This window comes from Agelaius tricolor, unplaced genomic scaffold, assembly GCF_023055355.1.
Source record: "Agelaius tricolor isolate 1412-34295 unplaced genomic scaffold, bAgeTri1.0.p SCAF_5, whole genome shotgun sequence".
Lineage (NCBI taxonomy): Eukaryota > Metazoa > Chordata > Aves > Passeriformes > Icteridae > Agelaius > Agelaius tricolor.
The window spans coordinates 22,304,736-22,322,849 of NW_027269265.1; the positions used below are offsets into that span (position 1 = coordinate 22,304,736).

At 53.1% G+C, this 18,114-nt stretch overlaps 2 protein-coding genes across 5 annotated transcripts in view; one reads left to right on the plus strand and one right to left on the minus strand.

Moving 5' to 3' along the window:
• The first annotated feature begins 773 nt into the window (after positions 1-773).
• On the plus strand, positions 774-12,922 carry NGB (neuroglobin). 2 transcript variants are annotated; one of them, XM_071426747.1, is made up of 4 exons: positions 774-2,037; positions 7,861-7,972; positions 9,503-9,622; positions 10,759-12,922. In XM_071426747.1, the coding sequence occupies exons 1-4, from the start codon at positions 1,973-1,975 to the stop codon at positions 10,903-10,905; spliced, it is 444 nt and encodes a 147-aa protein (XP_071282848.1). In that variant the 5' UTR covers positions 774-1,972; the 3' UTR covers positions 10,906-12,922. The 2 variants fall into 2 exon arrangements, with proteins under 2 accessions (XP_071282848.1, XP_071282847.1); XM_071426746.1 differs by lacking the exon at positions 774-2,037 and adding an exon at positions 6,146-6,597.
• A 2,138-nt stretch (positions 12,923-15,060) lies between these two features.
• The window catches only part of TMEM63C (transmembrane protein 63C), a 32,288-nt gene continuing 29,234 nt past the window's right edge, over positions 15,061-18,114 (minus strand). For all 3 annotated transcript variants that reach the window (XM_071426744.1, XM_071426745.1, XM_071426743.1), the window contains exons 21-24: positions 17,850-18,017; positions 17,460-17,575; positions 17,254-17,325; positions 15,061-17,171 (exon numbers count right to left, since the gene is read on the minus strand). In XM_071426744.1, coding sequence (XP_071282845.1) covers positions 16,959-17,171; positions 17,254-17,325; positions 17,460-17,575; positions 17,850-18,017 — 569 coding nt within the window. In that variant the 3' untranslated portion in view covers positions 15,061-16,958. The remainder of the gene's footprint in view (positions 17,172-17,253; positions 17,326-17,459; positions 17,576-17,849; positions 18,018-18,114) is intronic.

The window sequence follows — 18,114 nt, forward strand, 5'->3', positions numbered from 1 at the left end:
TAAAGGAAGAATGGCTTCTTTCTGCAGGTAAATGATCTCACACGGGTGAACAATGGTGACTGATTCCAATTTGCACTTGATTTGAACCTACCAGACTTGTAGGCTTTTAGATTCCAGCCATCACCCTGTTATCTCTTCCTCAACAAGAATGAGGTTCTTTTATGACCTGGTGTTTTAATATAGATTTTGTGCTCTGTCTTCAAGCTGTTTCTTAATCTTCTATTTTCTAACCAAATAGAAACTTCCCATACAAGTTGCTTCCTTTGGCCCTCAATCTCCCATGACCTCCTTTTCATTTTCTTTGGTTAACTATAAGGTTTCCCAATCCAAACCATGTCTTCCAACATCAGTCTCCCAAGGTCCATATGCTGTAATCATATGGATTTCATCTTTGCTACACCTACCACTGCTGCCTGGTCTACATCTGAGGTTTGTGGTTGTACACATTGGAATTGTTTTCTAATATACCACCACTGACTGTGCTCTGGGCCATGTAGTGCGTGCTGTGGACGTAGAAAGTTTGTGCTTTATAGAATGGGTGTAAGTCTGACAAGCATTATGATTGTTGTAAATTGCTTTTCCATTTTTATCCTTCTTGCAGTCATTGCTTTATATTGCATCCAAAGCCTGTCATCTTGTTGTCATGCAGCTGACAAAAGGTAGTCTTAAGGCTTCATTCACCTGACCTATTTTTTTCACCATGTATTTTAGGGTGAGGTGGTTCTTAAGTACCTGGGTTTCTCCACTGACCAGAATGGGAGTTTAGATTATGTGTCCTTATGAAAGCATCTGTATTGGATCAGCTGAGTCACACTCTGGCAGTGTGCTGGTGCCTTGCAGTGCTTTAGGGACAATAACTGTTCCATTACAAGGTGGAGAATGAAAGTAGCTGAGAAGGGGGGAGCATCAGTTGATAATATGAACATGCATTGAGATGGTACATTCTTGACATGCATCAGAAACAGTGTGGCCAAGCAGGACCAAGGCAATGATTGTCCCTTTCTCAGCACTCACACCTCAAATCCTGTGTTCATTTTTGGGATCCCTCACTGCAAGAAAAACTATGAGGTACTGGAGCCTGTCCAGAGAAGGGCAACAGAGCTGGTAAAGGATCTGGAGCACAGCTCTGATGAGAAGCAGCTGACAGAGCTGGGGATGTGTAGCCTAGAGAAGGACCTATGGGGGGAACTTCTCTCCCTACAAGTACCTGAAAGGGGGCTGCAGCAAGGTGGGGATCAGTCTCTTCTCTCAAGTCACAAGTGACAGGATGAGAGGAAATGGCCTCAAGTTGTATCAGGCCAGGTTTATATTGAATACGAGGAAAAAAATTCTTCACTCGGAGGGTGGCCAGGCATTGGAACAGCCTGCCCAGGGAAGTGATGGAATTACCATACCTTAAAGTGTACAAAACCCACATAGATGTGACACTTGGGGACATGGTTTAGTGGTGAACCTAGCAGTGCAGTTTGCAGGTGAAAAATTCCTCACTGAACAGGAGAATTATTTTTGACAAAGCCCCAAAGCTGTAATGGCTTAGGTGAGGAGGAGAAAGTCTCAATACAGAAGTGTCCCACACATGGAAGGAATAATACAGGGGGTTTTGCTTTGAGACCAGATGGCTGAGTGCAAAGCTGAAATGTGGGGATGCTGGCACAGCCCTGACATGAAGGAATGGGTGCAGTAAATTACACAATCTTTGTTTTAATAGATCATATCCAAAATGCTATTCCTGGCGACTACCGCTGTAGGTCAAACATTTATCAGAGATGGCCTAATCAATAGTGTCAATTAAAACTGCAAGGAGGGAGAGAACAAAGAGAGTTGAGATCAGAGAGAAGACGATCGATGACCACTTGAGAGACCAGCAGTGCTTCTGAAACAAGAAATCCAGGGGGGAAACTACAGAGGAGACTCCACAATGAATAAAGCACTCTTTTACAAGCTTTTGCCATGATGTTTCAGCAGCTGAAGGATGAGCCAGTCCAGAAGCATAAGGACAACTGGAGGAAGATCCAAGACCATGTGCATCATCCCCAGGTAGGACAGAAGCCAGGTAACTGTGCTAACACAATGCTTGCCAAGTTGCCAGGCACATTAGCTAGAGCACCATGTTGAGCTAATGAGGCTGGAGAGCTCTGTGCTTGCATCCCACCAGCCTGGGGTGCACACAGCTGCATAACTGTGTCTTATGACCAAGTTCAGCTTGTGTGTCAAGACTGACATGGTCTTGAACTCTTTGAACTCGCTTTGGCAGAGTGCCTTACAAAAGGCAGAGGTTGCTTCTTGGAAGAAGCCTGTTGGTTATCGCTGTGCTAGGGAGCCCAAGGTAAATAAATCTGGGGTAAGGTCTGAGCATCTGCAAGTGCCAGACCTGGTCCAACAGCTCCGTGTGCTCCCCTTTGACTTTTCTCACCACTTTCTGTCTGGTCATCCTGTGACTGTTTTCACCTGTCTGTTCAAATATTCCCTAGCTGGCCATAGGATATTCAGGATAAAGCTGGGGATGTCTAGCAAATTGAATTCAAAAGAAGTTTTCATTTTATTCTACTGTTGAATCCTCCCTCTGCCTATCCCTCTCCTCTTAGCCCAGATCCCCACCACTGAGGGTGGTAGTGCTGCCCTGTTCTCTCCCTAGTCATGGTGACAGCAAGCAAGCTCTGCAGCTCATCTAAATAATGTTATGGACAAGACTATCACCTCCTGCACCACTTTTGATTCTTGTTATGCAACCATATTTCGTGACTGGCTTTGCTACTGAGCTGTGCTGCACCATGGCCTGAGGGGTTGCTTGTGAAGAATTTTGGGAACGTTGCATGATTTTTGCCCCCACCTGAGGATGGGATGGGAGGTGATGGGAGTCTGGGAAAAAAAGAACCTGTCATAATCTGGCTTTGAGACTGGGGAAAAGGGGAAACAAAGGGGATTAGCCAAGCCCAGGAGTCTGTATCCTAAGTGAGCAGGGAGCCTGAGGCAGATAGATCAGAGTGTCATTATTTATGAACACTCACAGATGTAGAATTGGAAATGAGCAAGAGTTCAAAGGGAGATATGGGTTTATTAGTGCAGCAGCTGGGATGAAAACTGATGGTGCCACAGCAGCACAGGCAAAGCAGTCATCCCTGGGCCAGGCACACAGGGCCTCCCTGGGCAGGAAGGGCTGTTCTTCAGGGGCTGTGAACCCTGAGTGATGGACTGGGGACTGGGCTCACTTTGTGAGCTTACTCCTAGTTCTCTCACTCTGTTTTATGAGATTGGGCAATGTTCTTTCCATGTGGGTAAACTGAGACACTGAGCAAGTAAAGCTGACACTTGGCAAGGAGGTTAAGAGTGTTGGTACGGTAACTCGAAGTGGATGTAGATTACAAGAATGAAACCCAGTGCAAACTAAAAATATGATAAAATCGTGTTCTCCCAATGCACAAAAAAGCATTATCATTCTCTTTGCATCTCATTGAATTTCTCCAAAAACCTCCCTCCCCTTTCTTCAAGTGGCCTACAGATGGAGCAGTCTGTGCTGCTGACTTGGTTGTTCTTCACTCATGAGAGCTCCAGGGACAGTCTTGCAGGAATCCAAGAGGAGCTCAGAAAAGAACTGAACTGCCAGATTAGGTACATGGAGCCAAGGGAGCTGGGAACCATCACAGGAACCCCTCAGACCTCAGAGCATTGCAATGCTCAACCTCTTGCTGAGATTCTCATGCTTGAAGGCTCACAAAACATTTGGAACAAGAAGAGAAGTTTTCTTGTTTGCTTCCTTGAACTTGAAATCCTCTCTAGACGTGTGCTCTCAGTGCCTTGGTGCTGTGACAGCAGGAGGAACTCCGACAGCCACATAACTGCGAGGAAGAAGCTGCTTTGCACACAGGCAAGAGCACTGTCTCTCCCAAACCCTTGGTCTTTTCAATCCTTTGAGTGGTGCTTTGAACATTACTTATCCCTGAGCTCTCCCTGTGTCCCTTCTCAAGTCCCTCCTTGCAGGTCTTTCTTCCTGTGCTGGAAGACCTATGCACAGGGGAAAAAATACAGGATTTTTTAAGAGTGTGGAGATGTATCAATGCCAGAAGGCAGCAAAGGGGTGGATTCACTGTTGAGACAGTCCGGGGAGATGGGAAACTGCTCCTGAATGTATCCTGCCCAGAAGGAGCTGTTGCTGGTGGGCAGGGAAGAGTTCTTGGATTCTATTGTGTGTCACACCTGTGTGGGGTTTGGGTACCAGTCTGGGTACCAACAGGTGGGTGGGAATATGGCCAGACCATTGCCCCTTTCATCAGCTGAGGCACTCCTGTTTTCCATGGGAGGAAGGCATATCAGTCTCAGCCCTCTCACTGCTGCCCTTATATCTTATCTGACACTTGTGCCTTGCACCTACCTGCAGCACAGAGGGAAAGTGCAGGGACATCATTCTGGACAAGAGCCAACGTTTTCTTTTGCCATCCCAGCTTCACTGCTATTGTCTGAGACACCCTTTCTGTCAGAAACAAGGGCTGAACCTGTTCTTTGTTCTTGCCCTGGGATAGGGTAGCTGATATGGTGCCTTATGTGGATGGGAGCAAAGGTGTCCCAAATCCCAACAAATCCTCAGGAACTGATCACTCTTAACTACAACTTGCTTTTGTGGAGTTTCTCTTCCTTCACTATCAGCCAGCTCTGAATGTATTTGAAAGTTCTTAGGCAAGTAATCATCAAGCCTTGGTTGCTGCTGTGACTGCACATATGTGCTTCAACTCTGCTCCTCAGCAGCCTGTGGCCTGGATGACTCTCCATGCTCCTTTCCAGCACCCTGGCACCACGCCACTGCCTGTCTGTTCTACCCTTTATTGTTAGCAGGGCCAGGCTGAACTGTCCAGCCAGGCTCTGTGGAGCTCCAGTGTCTGCGTGCCTGTGACAAGTGGCTGAAATGTCAGAGCACCTTGCACAGATGACCAAGGATGACACTTGGTGCTCGTTGCTGGTTCGCTCCTGACCCCGCAGGACAGCTGAAGGTTAATGTTTGCCGTGTCGCTGCCGGGCTGGTCTCCGCCCTGCTCGGGTTAACCCTGTATCTTCCAGCTGCCCTCTCGGGCTCCTCGCCGCTTCAGCGGTTATCACAGCAGTTATTTATCATCAGCTCTCGGTGGGAATATGCCCTTCGAAACCACACAGCCAAGATGCTGTTTTAGCTGACTCCTCAGTCCCATCAGTTCTGACTCAAGTGCCCAATTTTAGGACAGGGTTCTTCAGCTTCCTTTAACACATGTGGAGCTTTTCCTGCACAGCATCTTGTCTGGTCTGTGCTGAGAATGTGAGGTCTCAAAATCCTGAGAAAACAAGTAATTTATTCTGGCACTTGCAGAGCCATCTCAGGTGGCTTCCTGCTGTCAATGCAGTCAGTGCTGTCACTCCAGCTCTGTAGGAGAAAGGCCCCTGGGAGACAAGCTGGGGCTGAGAACATAACATTGAGACTTTGAACTTGTCTCCTCCCAGGGAATGTTTTCAATTCTCCCACAAGAAGAGCCTCCTTTCTGCCTACACTTAGTCAATGTGCCTCTGGGATGGGTCAGAGGCTTCTGTCTTTTCTCCTGATTACCAGAAATAAGTCTGATGTACAGAAGCAGAACTTGTAATAAGATCAGCACAATTGTCATTTTGGTGCAGACTGTGATGGTTTCAGTAATAGTTGCACTTTTGTATTGCTCTCTCCTTCTGAAACCTTAACTTTCCTGACTTCCCTTGTGCTGCTTGGGACCTCATTTGCCATTTCTTGCTTTGTTTCCTCTGTTCTGCGTAAATCCTGCGGCCAAATTAAGCAGTGTCTGAACAGCAGAGTTTGTGCATCCTGAACACATTTGACAAAGATGTCATGTCTTCTCATCTGTTATTAACAACTTTGCCTGCTTCAGCTGGCATAATTAGCCTTAAATTAGACACGTACCTTGCAGTGTCTAGACTGCATCTGTCTGTGGAGACAGCAAGTGGCTGTGTGGCATCCAGGGTCTCAGTGGAAGTGGCCAAAAGCAAGAGGATGCTGTGGAGCATCGTTAAGGCCCTCCCAGGCAAAGTTTTGCTCACAGGGAGCTGTGCTGATGGTGAGCAAAGGCGGCCAGGTCCCGGTGGTCTCCTTGCTGGCACGGCTCTGCCCTGCTGCTTCACTTGTAAAATCAGGGCGACGGAAAATGTCAACCGTGAACCAGCTGAACTTTCTGCTCTGCCCCGCGGGCCCGGGATAGGGAAGTTTGGGCATTTCGAATTTCTTTTTTCTTCCTTCCATCCCTCCATCCTTCCTTCTCCCGAGTGAGAAACACTCGGTGAGATCTCCCTTTCCCGGCCGGGGCGGCGCGGCTGGAGCGGAGCGGCCGCGGGCTCGGCGGTGCCGGCGGGCGGAGCGCGGCTGCGGCCGTGGCGGGGGCGCGGAGCGAGCGAGGGGCGGCCGCAGCTCTCCGGCCCCTCCGCCCGCGGAGCCGCGGTGCCAGCGCCTCGCCTCGGGCGGCAGGGGCAGGGCCCCCGCCCCGCCATGGAGAGCGGGATGCCGCTGTCGGGCGGACAGCGAGCGCTGATCCGGGAGAGCTGGCAGCGGCTGAGCGGCAGCCCCGAGCAGCACGGCCTCGTCCTCTTCAGCAGGTGAGCGGCGCGATGCGCCCACCGCACCCCGGCCCCGGCCGCGCCGACCCGTGCGGGAGGGATGGCCCGGCTGCGCTCCTCGGGGAGAAACGCTTCCCTGCGCTTGGCATGGCTCCCGGCCCGCTCCCGGCCCGGCCCCTCTCCCCTCCCGCGGCTGGCGGCCCGCGGGGAGCCGCAGGTGCCGCGGGGCAGCGGGTGGGGCAGGGCCGGGGGCTCCGCTCCCCGCTGCTGGCCTGCCTTCCCCGGCCCTCGCCAGGGAGAACTTTGCCAGCGGAGACGGAGAGCGAGCGAGAAGCGGCGGGCAGGTTCTGTGCGCTCCTGCCCGCTGATCCCCGCCCTGACACCGCGACTTCTGCTCTCCGAAGGGCTGCGTACCAGGGAAGTGCTGTGAGGCCCCAGGAACAGACCTGGCCGCCAGGGAGGCATTCAGTCGCAGGGCAGAGGAAATGGTGCGCCGGATGGAATGGATGATACCCAGCTTCTTGCCTCTCTTCAGCAGATTAATGTATTAATTATGTGAAGAGAAAAAAGGAAAAATCAATGAAAAGTCGTTTAAAAAAGACAGCTGGAAAGTTGATGAGCAGCTTTCGGAGCGAGAGAGATCAAAATCTCCCAGAGCAGGACTAGAGCAGTGACAAGAATGTGGGGTAGAGGGATGCAGTAGTTTAATGTGCAGGATAAGGAGAAGACAGACTTGCCTGAATTACTGGTGGCCAGTTGTACCTACCTGGGTGGCTGCTACTGAATCCCTGTTGTGCCTGACACACACTGGCAAGGGAGATGGGGCAGGGGGAGAGGACATGGGAGCTGGTAATGGTGCTGGGGAGTGGGGCATCAGCTGAGTTTGTACATTCCCCCCTTGGTCCAGATGGCTGCTGGAGCTTCCCCGATTTGGGAGCTTTTGGGTTCAAGGGGATCAAAAAGTGGGAATGGGAATAGTTGAGATAACAGCCAACTCTTTGAGGAGAAGAGCCAGGCTGGAAGACACTCCAGAGGGTTGGGTGCCAATTCTCAGGTGCCATAAATATGTATCTGAGAGCTGGGGTTATGGACTAGAGAAACAGAGAGGTTTTTGTCTATAGGCAATCTGGATTGCCCCAACTAAAACTTTTCAGAACTTTTGGACCTTTTACAGTTGGAGATGGATCAGTAGGTGGGAAGAGAGGCAGAAGTAGGCTGTGGGTGAGCTGCTGATGGGGTGAGTGGCACTTTAAATAAAGCTGAGGAAGTAAGAAGATGGGGTGTTCTTTCTTGCTCTTGCAGGCTGTTTGACTTGGATCCTGACCTGCTGCCCCTTTTCCAGTACAACTGCAAGCAGTTTGCCAGCCCTCAGGAGTGCCTCTCTGCCCCTGAGTTCCTGGATCACATCAGGAAGGTGAGAAAGGGGCTGTGGCATGGCTGGAGCTCAGCCTCCATGGAGGATGAAGCCCATAGGCAAGGATTTGGGACTGTGGTGTGTCTGACCAGGGAGCACATGGAAGTCTCCTTCTGAGATGGTAACTGCAGGGGGTTACTCATGCTAGCAGAAGGCCAGGACAAAGTGCCCTACAACAGTGGGGAGGGAATGAGAATGCAGGTTATGGTGGCTAAGAGACACCATGCTGATTTCCATGCCCTCATCTGAGAGTGGATTGCTTCCTGTGAAAGCTGAAAGAATCCTTCTCCTACTGTGGAGGTGTCTCGGGGAGCTCACCTGTGTCCAGATGAGGAGTGAAGCTCCCTGCTTGGCCCCACGCTGACCAGGAGGTGGCACAGACCTGGGCAATGGGCCAGGCTACCCTGGACCTGCTGCTGTGGAGGGGTTGTTGATGCAGCTGCAGAGCCAGCAGGCACACAGCACCTCTCAGAGAGCCTCCAAGGGAGTGCTGCAGTGCACATTACCCTAACCCCAAACACAGAAAGGAGCAATGCTGAGGAGAGGCTCTTGCATGCACAGCACACCTGGTGCAGCAGAGACCCTTTGCTGAACCCTGAAGAGAAGCCACACTGGGACAAAGCACAGCCTTGGCTTGCAGATGCCTTCATAAACTGCCTGGCTCCATCTTTAAACCACTTTGGTGCTTTGCTTGCCTGTCTTTATTCCTTGTTAAGAGGCTGTTTCAGGACTGAGCTCCTCTGATAGCAGCTGCAAGCTTTTTGTTATTTTCCAGCCTCTCTTTATTGGCAAAGTTGAGATTATTGCCTTGAGCTGAAATAGTTTTTTGCTCTTGTTGGAGATAAATGGCCTGTTGAAATTACAGTGCACAATTCTATCACCTCTTGGCTTTGCCAAGATAACCATGCCCTGGCTTTAATCTCTTCTTCTAATTTGTTGTGTCTGTTCCCTTCATCTTTCATTAAATCTTTTCTGTCCTGTTTCCATTTGACTCTTAATGCTCCTGGGAGACTATGGTATGTGTTTTACCAGACCAGGTCAAGAGACCTGGCTGTCCTCCCCACCCATCTCTTCAAAGTAGCTTGGCTGATCTTAGAACTGGAGTGGCCTTATTCACAACTGCACCATTTTGGCAATTTCTAATCGGAAACTCTGGTCCTGGCAGCTTCTGGGGTTCCCATGCACTTGTCCTGGAGTCCTGGGAGTTCTAATGACTGCATCAGCACTAGGTCTTAACCTGCAACTGCTCTGCTGTATGGCTGTTTATCCCCTCTGGGACAGGGTGGTCAGCAGTGCTGCTTGCTGTGCAGCTCTGGTGGTGTCCCATGGAAGGATGTGGTGTGTGCTGCTTCCAGCCTCACTGATGGGACACATGGATCACAGCAGAGCAAAGAAAAGCTCAGAGGCCATCTGGCCTGGGAGGGTGTCCGGCTGACATGGGTGAAGTAGAGAATCAGACACTTTGTTTCCTCTGGGAAGGAAGCTGAACCTTTCTGTTAACGCCATTCTGCCTTTCTGCTCCTATGCTAGGTGATGCTGGTGATTGATGCTGCTGTGAGCCACCTGGAGAACTTGTCCTGCCTGGAAGAGTATCTCTGCAACCTTGGCAAGAAGCACCAGGCAGTTGGTGTGAAGGTTGAGTCTTTCTCGGTGAGGTGTTCTCCCTTGTCTCACTGTGGCTGTGTTTGTTCACCCCTGCCTGCAGCCCTCAGCTGCCCCATCCTTCCTCTGGCTTCAGCTGTCTGGAGAGAGCTGATGGCTCAGAGCAGCCTGTCCAAGGTGCTGATACCAATGTAGTGCCACTGCCCCAGTGAGGGAAACCTTTCTTTTAGCTCCCCTTGTTTTCTGCCCTTGCCCAGGCAGAAAGGACAGATGGGAGCAAAGCATTTCCACTGCTTGAAGAGCACCATGGTTTAGGACACTGCATTCTCTCCTGTGTCACAGGGCTGCAGGCTCAGCCTTTGCCCTGGATCCTTTGCATCTGATGCTCTGGGCAAACCTCACCCCACCTGGAAAAGGGAGCATCCACCTCTCTGTGTCTGCACTGGGATGGGGTTTCTGCACCTCAGCCCCTGCTTCCTCCACGCCAGTAGCACCCAAGCATCTTCCATATTAAACCCTTGATCACTCCTCTCCTGCTGTCAAGCATGGACAGAAATGCAGTTGGAAAGAGTGGGCTGAAGAAAAGCTTTCTAACCCACACCTGGCTCGTTCCTATTGCTAGCTTTTGTTCTCTTCAGAGGCAGCAGGGTCCCTTTTGTTTGGGGCAGTGATGCCCACCAGCCCTGCACTCAGTGGGAGGGTGCTCCTGCATGGGGCTGCTCCCAGCTCTGAGGAGCAGTGCCCTGTGGAGAAGCCTGAGGCACTGAGACATGCCCTAAGCATCCTGCATGGAGTCTAATCCACTCTTCTGACATCAGGGCATTGCTCAGCTCTGCTGCTCCACAGCTGTGCCAAGGGATGGGGCCCGCTACCTACACCTGGGAGCCACAGAAACAGGATGTGCACCTCTCCCCTGGGTTACATGTGCAGTATCAGCCCTTGCTCCCTGACTTCCACTCCACACTCATCCATGGTGAGGGCCAGCATAGGGCAGGGGAAGAGGATGGCATGGGCTGGTTCTGGGTCCCGTTTGATGAGCCAGGGACTGGGGGGGCCTGGTACTGTTGGTGGAAGAGGAGCAGGTGCCCTGCAACTGGAGAAGTCAGAAAAGGTGGCAAAGTGAGACAAGAGACTGAATGTCATCCTCTGGTGCTGAGCTTGACACCTCCTTGTTTGGTTTGCAGACTGTCGGCGAGTCCTTGCTGTACATGCTGGAGAAATGCCTTGGTGCTGCCTTCAGCCCAGAGGTGCAGGAAGCTTGGAGCAAACTCTACAATGCTGTGGTGAAAGCCATGCAACGTGGCTGGGAGACCCTCCCAGAAGGGGACTAGGTCCTGCCAGCCATCCCTATCCCTGACCATGCAGCGGTCCTGAGCACGGGCAGTCTCACACCACACTCGCTGCCTCTCCCCACCTCTGTCTTTCTTTCTGTGTGCCCCAGCCCATGGCTGCCTCTGCCACTCACACTGCTGCAGGGCTCACACCTGGTTCATCCTGCTTCAACATGAGCGTGTCTCTGCCTTTGCTAAGGGCTGGCAGGGCATGTCCCTGCAGAGAGCCTGGCAGTGCCACAGCACAGGTATGCCACCCTGCCCCAAGTTCCTTCAGGAACACCAACACCCAGGTACCTACTCTGGGTTTTAGCTTGCTCATCTTCCCTCCTCTTGCTACCCACCCTAGGTAGGTGACAGCTGGCACAGGCCTCTTGGGCTTATTTGCCCAAAATCCTATTTGCTGTGCTTTACCTGCCAGGTCTGACATGCTCAGTCCTCCTGTGCTGCTGCACCTGGTTCAGTTGTGGCAGTGACAGATTTGGCTCCATCCAGGTCAAAAGGCAGCAAGAGAGTAAGGCTGGTCACACCATGTGGCTGTCCTCAAACCTTGCAGAGAGTTTTCCCCCTCTCCCTTCATCAATATATGACTACCAGATGGTTAATCCTGGTGCTTTTTTCTTCCTTGACTCTGACCTGGATGGGATCCCTGGCCTTTCCCTGTGTCAGATTGGCCACAACCCAGTAGGTTTCCTAGGAATTCTTCAGGCAATGGTGTCACATTAATCCCAAGGTGAGACTACTTTTGGCAGGGTTGGGCTGCCAGCTTAAAGGCTTTGTGTTGATTTGGCCAGCTGGTTTAACCTTAGAGCCATCTGAAGTGCAGCAACAGCAGCAGTAGCAATGTCTGTTTACTGCTTTGTGTTTAGGAGAATAAAATAAATCCAAGGAAAACATGTCTTAAAAATGAAGGTTGCAATCGTGTCATAGCAACAGCTTCCAGAAATTCTGGCTCTAGGCCAGAGGAAGCATAGCTGGAATCTTTCTGCTGATGCTGTCAGAATCTGGAGCACTTCCCAGCTGCTCACAGTGCCCATCTGCAGAGTTCCTCACACTCACAGCAATGAGGAGACAGCATCTGCTAGAAGAAATCCCAGAAAACTGCTGAGAGGCAGCACCTGAGGGCTCTGTGAAGGGGCTGAACTTGAGCATTTTGAGGAAGAGTTCATCTTTATGGGGAAGTCACCGTGGAACAAGAAGAACAATGTTTCTGGCCACTGTTAGCCCCAGAGGAGGACATGGAGCAATTATTCAGTTACAGGCAGCACCCTTTTTTTTGCTTCTTCTTCAGGACAGGAGGAGCCCAGTGTTGAGGTCTGAGATGGTCCTGTTCTGAAGACACATTTCTCCTATTCTCAGATGTCCTCCATCTCTGGGGGCAGGAGAAAGCTGCCTGCTCAACGTAACTGAGGTCTCCTAGGCCCCTGCCATGGAGGGGATGAAGGGGTGCCCTGTAAGATGGGTCTCTAGTGCCCTGCCATGGGCTACCATCAAAAAGCCCCCCAGCTGTGTTTGGAGGAAAGTTAATAGGTGTTGTGAAACAGGCAGTGAACATCCCCAGGTTCCTTGTCCTCCCCATGGCGCCATGTTCTGCCCCTGCAGCCCTGCAGTGTGGTGGTGTCCATCCTGGCCCATGGCTCTCTCCATCAGCTGGGTCAGGTGAAGTCCTCCCCATTCTTGCACCTAGCAGTGAGGGATGGAGGAGCTGGGGCTTTGATGGCACAGTAGGGGGCACAAGGGTTTGGGAATGTCCTCTTTGCAACCCTGTTATGGGGCATCCGCCTTCAGCATCATGGGACACCTCCTGGCTCTATGTGACAAGTAGGCAGCTCTGTGATGGGTGGGATATGGGTGTTACTACCCAAACCATCTCTGCTCCCTCTAGCTTTCCCAGCTCCTTGACTTCTGCTCTTCTGTGCCACATTTTATGTAACTCCCAAGAGAACTGGTTTGTGTGCCTCTTGTACCCAGCTGTACTGTTTATTAAAAAACAACAGTGAGTCTTTGCCTTTTCTGATGCCTTGTGTTTATTTTAATATAAAGGGCCCAAGCAGACAAGAAAAAAAGGATGCCAGAGAGGAGTTTACTGGTTTCTTGTTGATTTTAGCTTTGGAGACATTGGTCACTAGGAGCACTTGTGTAGTGCAGCTTGACTGACATGAGAAGGCATCCGCCAGCCAAAGCACGTTGGGAGCTTTTGTGCCTGGAAATTGAGTGGGTGAGCAGTGGAGGGGCTAATGGAGACACCCTGCTACTGATTGCTCAGACCCTTCAAGCCTGATAATCTCTAATGGAATCAGAATTTTAAGCAATCAGCCTAAAAATCCCTTTTCTGTTGTTCAGACTCTGCTTTTGTTTTTTGACATAGCACAGGCTCACCTGTTGCTGGTCACCTGCCACTGGTCATCCACTGCTGGTCAGCAGCAGCAGCAGAGCATGGACTTCATAATGGAGTCCTGTCTGGCTCCATGGATCATGATCCACCCTGCCAGCTGGATTGCAGTTATTCCAGCAGCCCTGCCCAGGGAGCAGCTGGTGAGGATGCAGGAGGTTCTGTCTTCTAGCATGTTCTAGCTTTGACATGATGGGTTTCCAGCCCTGTGAGAGTTGGGCACTTGATGCTGGAAGAATGGTGCCTCGAGTGGGGAAGCCAGGCCAGGGTCTGTAATAGCATCTTCCAAAGGCTGGAAATCCCAGCCCTGGCACAGGAGAGAAGGAAAAACATCCTGAGAGAGTCATGCTGCCCATTTAGGATGGGATTGTTCCAAAAGGCAATGTGTGATGGGCTGTGAAGGGCATGGAGAGCAGCAGAGATCTGAATTTAAAGAAATACCTCCTTTGGGTCATTGATAAAGTTAATTTTCCCACTCTTCCTGGTCTCAGGACTGGTGGTGGGAGCCCAAACCTGGCACTGCAGGGTAGGGCCAGCATGGCAGCCTCCAGCAGCACTCCCATCTTTGACTGCCTGTGCCAGCAGGGAGGTTTGCCACAGCTCCCACAGACTCCCCTTTGCTGTGGCTGCTGCCCAGTGGGGACGGTCCTGTCACTGCCTGCCAGCAGCTGGCACAGTGGGAGACTCCATGCCATTGCTGGGCCTGGCTGTGAGGGATTCTGTGTGCAGGCTGCACTCAGGGAGCAGGGTGTGAGCGGGTTTCAAGGCAGAGGTGCAGTGTGACAGGGCTGACACCCCTCAGCAGGCCCTGGTGAGCTTCCCAGTGTGAGGCTCAGGGAAGCTGCAGCCAGGGGCAATCACAGCTCCCAGCCAGAGCTCCTGCCCAGCTCCCCACACAGCACTGCCCTGTGTTAACTCTGTTTACCACTCCTTGCCAACCGTGTCTCTGTAGGGGCATGCGATGGGTTTTACATTTCCCAGGTGTTCACCCAAAGGGAAGCCCTCCCCATGCCTCCTGCCCGGTGCCGTTAACCAGAGTGGCAGAGCTCACTCCAGGGAAGCTGTGGAGGAGCCAGCATGAGGAACATGCTGAAACCAGAGGCAAATCATTCAAGCAGGAATTCAGGTAAAAAATAGTATGTATTTTGGGAGGGAGGACGGCAGAAAAGAACACTGTTCTCTCAAAATCTAGAGAAGAACTTCCAAAATGGTGTTCACACCCTTCCCTGGGACTTGCTGGTGGGTAATTCAGTTTGGGAACACCTGCTCCATCCTCAGATGGGATGAGTTCCTCCTGTCCCTGACCCTTGCTGTGGTCCCAGAGGGGCTCCAGGCCACCCTCCTGCTACCCTCAAGCAGCATCTGCACCTTTGGTGGTGTTCTGAGCCAGCTCTGCTAATGGAGTGACTGCTGACAGAAGGTGGGCAAGAAAGGCACACGAGTGTCCCAGGACTGCAGCCCACCCCCAATGGGGGGATGGTGCCAAGGGCTGTGCCAGTCTATCTGGGACACAGTGAGGTGCCCTCCCACTCCTGAAACTTTGCTGCTTCTGCCCACATGTTGGGGTTTGTTTTTAAGGGGATCATAGTGGGCAGTCTGGAGGTGGGGATGTGTCCAAGCAGTCTCTTTGCCACTGAAGCATGTGCAGGATGTCCCAGCAGGATCAAAAGCAGCCCACAGGTGGGAAAAGGCTCCAGTGGCAAAGGTTCCCCCCAAACCAGTGCCAGGAAAGACGCATGGGGGTGACGACGCCAGGCAGCAGCTGGGTGAAGTCATTTTATTCAAGGCACGGTCATAGCAATAAATCACGAGAAGGTACAGACCTCTGGCACATTCCTGCAGTGGGGCAGCCAAGGGCAATCAGACCAGCAGCCCGAGCTCCCGAGGACACAGTGCCACTAGCAGGCACTTGCTCCCACCCCCAGAGAGGCCACCAGCATGCCTGTGCCCTGCCTGGGGCTGCCTCTGGAGCAGGCAGTGAGGGGAGCAGCTCACTGAGCTGTGGGCAGCCACGGGGGCACCTGGGCAGGAGGCCACAAACCCCCCAGGGAACTTTTTGGGATTAAAAGGGTGCATCTGAGCTCAAGACTCCCCCGAGGCAACCCCTTTGTGGCTAGTGTGCCGCAGCCACCGCCCCAGCGTGCAGGAGTGTGGATGGGGGGGCATGGGACTGCCAGCCGGCTGAGCTGAGATCCACCAGCCCCACAGGAACGTCCTAAGGGCCCCCTTAATGCTCTCACTGCTGGGCTGCCTCTTAACCTCCTCCCCAGCCCAGAACTGGCACACTACCCCTCCTCCCAGTGGCACTGCTAATGCTAACCAGTGCCAAGGAGCATCTGCCTTCACACAACAGCACTTGGCATGCCAGCAGCCCTGGTGCTGGCAGAGCTGCACCTTCCTCCCTTCCCTTCCTGCACTCCCCTGGGACAATGCAACTCTGGTTGCTCTGAAGCTAGCAGGAGAATCAGGGACAGGAAAATCGCCCTGAGGCCAAAGCAAGGCTGAGTGAGGAGCCAGCATGCCCAGGTGGGTTATGGTGGGAGAGGAGCTGAGGAGAATGAGGATAAACCTTCATCCCCACTGGCCACCACATTTACTCTGGATGAGCTGGAAAACTCCAGGGATGCTGTCTGGGCAGGTAATGGCACATTTACACTAATCACAGCAGGACTCACACTTGAGAGGCAGTGTGGCTACTGGGGGAGCATCCCACAGCTGCAGCTTGTGGACAAGGGCAGGCAGGCGGGATGTGGTGGACCAGGAGGACCTGGAAGTCCAGGTCCTGCCAGCCTCCACCTGTCCCCCCTGTTCTGTTGCATTAGGACAGAGCTATTCTGGGTCCCATGGGCAGCCCCAGTGAGAGCATGAGCATGACGGGGTGCTGCCAGGGAAGAGGAGTGAAAAGGAGTTGTCCTCAAAGACATTAAACACACTTGTCTCTTGACCTCCCACTTCTCAAGAGCCCAAGGGCACAGGCATTGTACAGCAAATGGGGGAATGGGGTGGGAGGTCGAGGAAGAGTTGGGCTTGCATTTGATGCCTACCTTGGTGCAGGGCTGTTGGTGCTCATGTAGGGGCTCTGGTGGCAGATGTAGGGACACTCACCTCCTCCACCAAAGCACAGGCATGTCAGCAGTCCCTGCTGAAATGGGCAAAGCAGGGGCAGGCAGCAGCCTGCAGGCCAGCAGCAGGGGAGGCAGCAGGACAGCTGCCTGAGCAGTGGATGGCTGGGGTGAGATGCAAGGGTTACGGGCAGCTGTCCCCTGCCACTGAAGACCCAGAGGACAGCGTGGTGGCAGGCACATTCATCTGGGCTGTCTGGGCTGCTTCCTCCTCTCAGAGGGGACAGGGCCTCCCTCCTGCCCCCAAAAGCATGGCCTCTCAGAGAGACCCTCTCCCTATACTGCTGCACCCGCCACTGTGTGCTGGAAGAGGCAGGTGGGGACAGGGGGGCACAAAGGGGCTCAGCCAGTGCAGGCAGCAGGAAGGACCATCAGACCCTCCTGCCACTGCCCATGCAATGGGGTCTCTCCCTCACATCAGTCCTGTCATCCCCTGCCCCATCAGCAAGGTGGCCCCCCCAGTGCAGGGAAGGCTCCCTCCTGCCCCAGGGCACGTCCTCCACTCTCAGCACAGTCAGTCTCAGCTGTGGCAGGGATGTTCACTGGTAGCGAGCCTGGCTCTCTATCACGGGGCCACTCCTGTACTCGCCCTCCACGGTCTCCAGCTCTGTCTCGAAGCTCTGCAGCCCCCCATCCTCCCCATCCTCCGCTGGCTCCAGGTGGTTGCCCATGGTGCCATAGGACTGGTGTGCCGGAGAGGCTGCCGGCGTCAGGCTCAGCTCAGGCTCCTGCAGGACGGTGGCCACAAAGAGCTGCCCCGGGGGGGCAGGGGGCCATCAGGACCCAGGGGAGCGAGAGCAGATGGCCACAGCAGGGCTGGGGAGGGGTACTCACATTGGAGTTAGGGGTGGAGGAAACACTGCTCCGCTCCACATCATTGAAGGCGCCCTCAGACTGGTCAGACATCTGAGGGGAAGGAGGCCATGAGGAAATCATGGTTGGAAGGGCCCAGCTTTGACTAGGGACAGCCAGGTGCTATCTCAGATCCCCCATGGCAGGCCAGGAGTGAAGGAACAGAGTGGGTGGCTGGCTGCGCTCACCTGGTAGCTTGATGGTTTCCGTGGCTGCAGCTTCTTCAGGCAGAGGCCAAAGAAGGAGAAGATGATGCAGGAAAGGAGGACCACAAAGGTGAAGAGGGTGACAGGCCGGGTGGGACCTATAGCACAGAGACACTGGGGCAGCACATAAGCCTCCAAGAACCTGCTGCACGTCCAGCTGAGCCCCAGGCTGGTGCCTGCTTTGGGTTTTACAAGCTCTCAACCCCCTTCCCAAAATACAAGCTGACACCTCCTTCATCTGCCAGGTCTTCACACCACCCTTATCACCCTCCAAGCCACGCCTAACTCAAGGGCGACACCAGTGGCTTGTCACCCCCAAACACCAGACAGGACCCTCAGCAGTGGCAGGGCACAGCCCCAGGCTCTCCCTACCGAGGCGCAGGACGGAGAAGAAGAGCAGCCAGAACATGCAGAGGATGGGGGCCACCACGACCTGGCTGATGGCGGCAACGTGGAGGCGCTGGTTCAGTTTGGTGGGGATGTACACATAGTAAATGTTGTACCGGTCAACCATGTGCTTGAGGAGCATGTAGAGCAACCCTGGTGGGACAAGAGGAGCCATTTGGATGGATGGCAGTGAGGACAGCCAGGCAACAGGGAGAGCAGGGCAAGCCCTGGGAACGATGCCCAAGGGTGC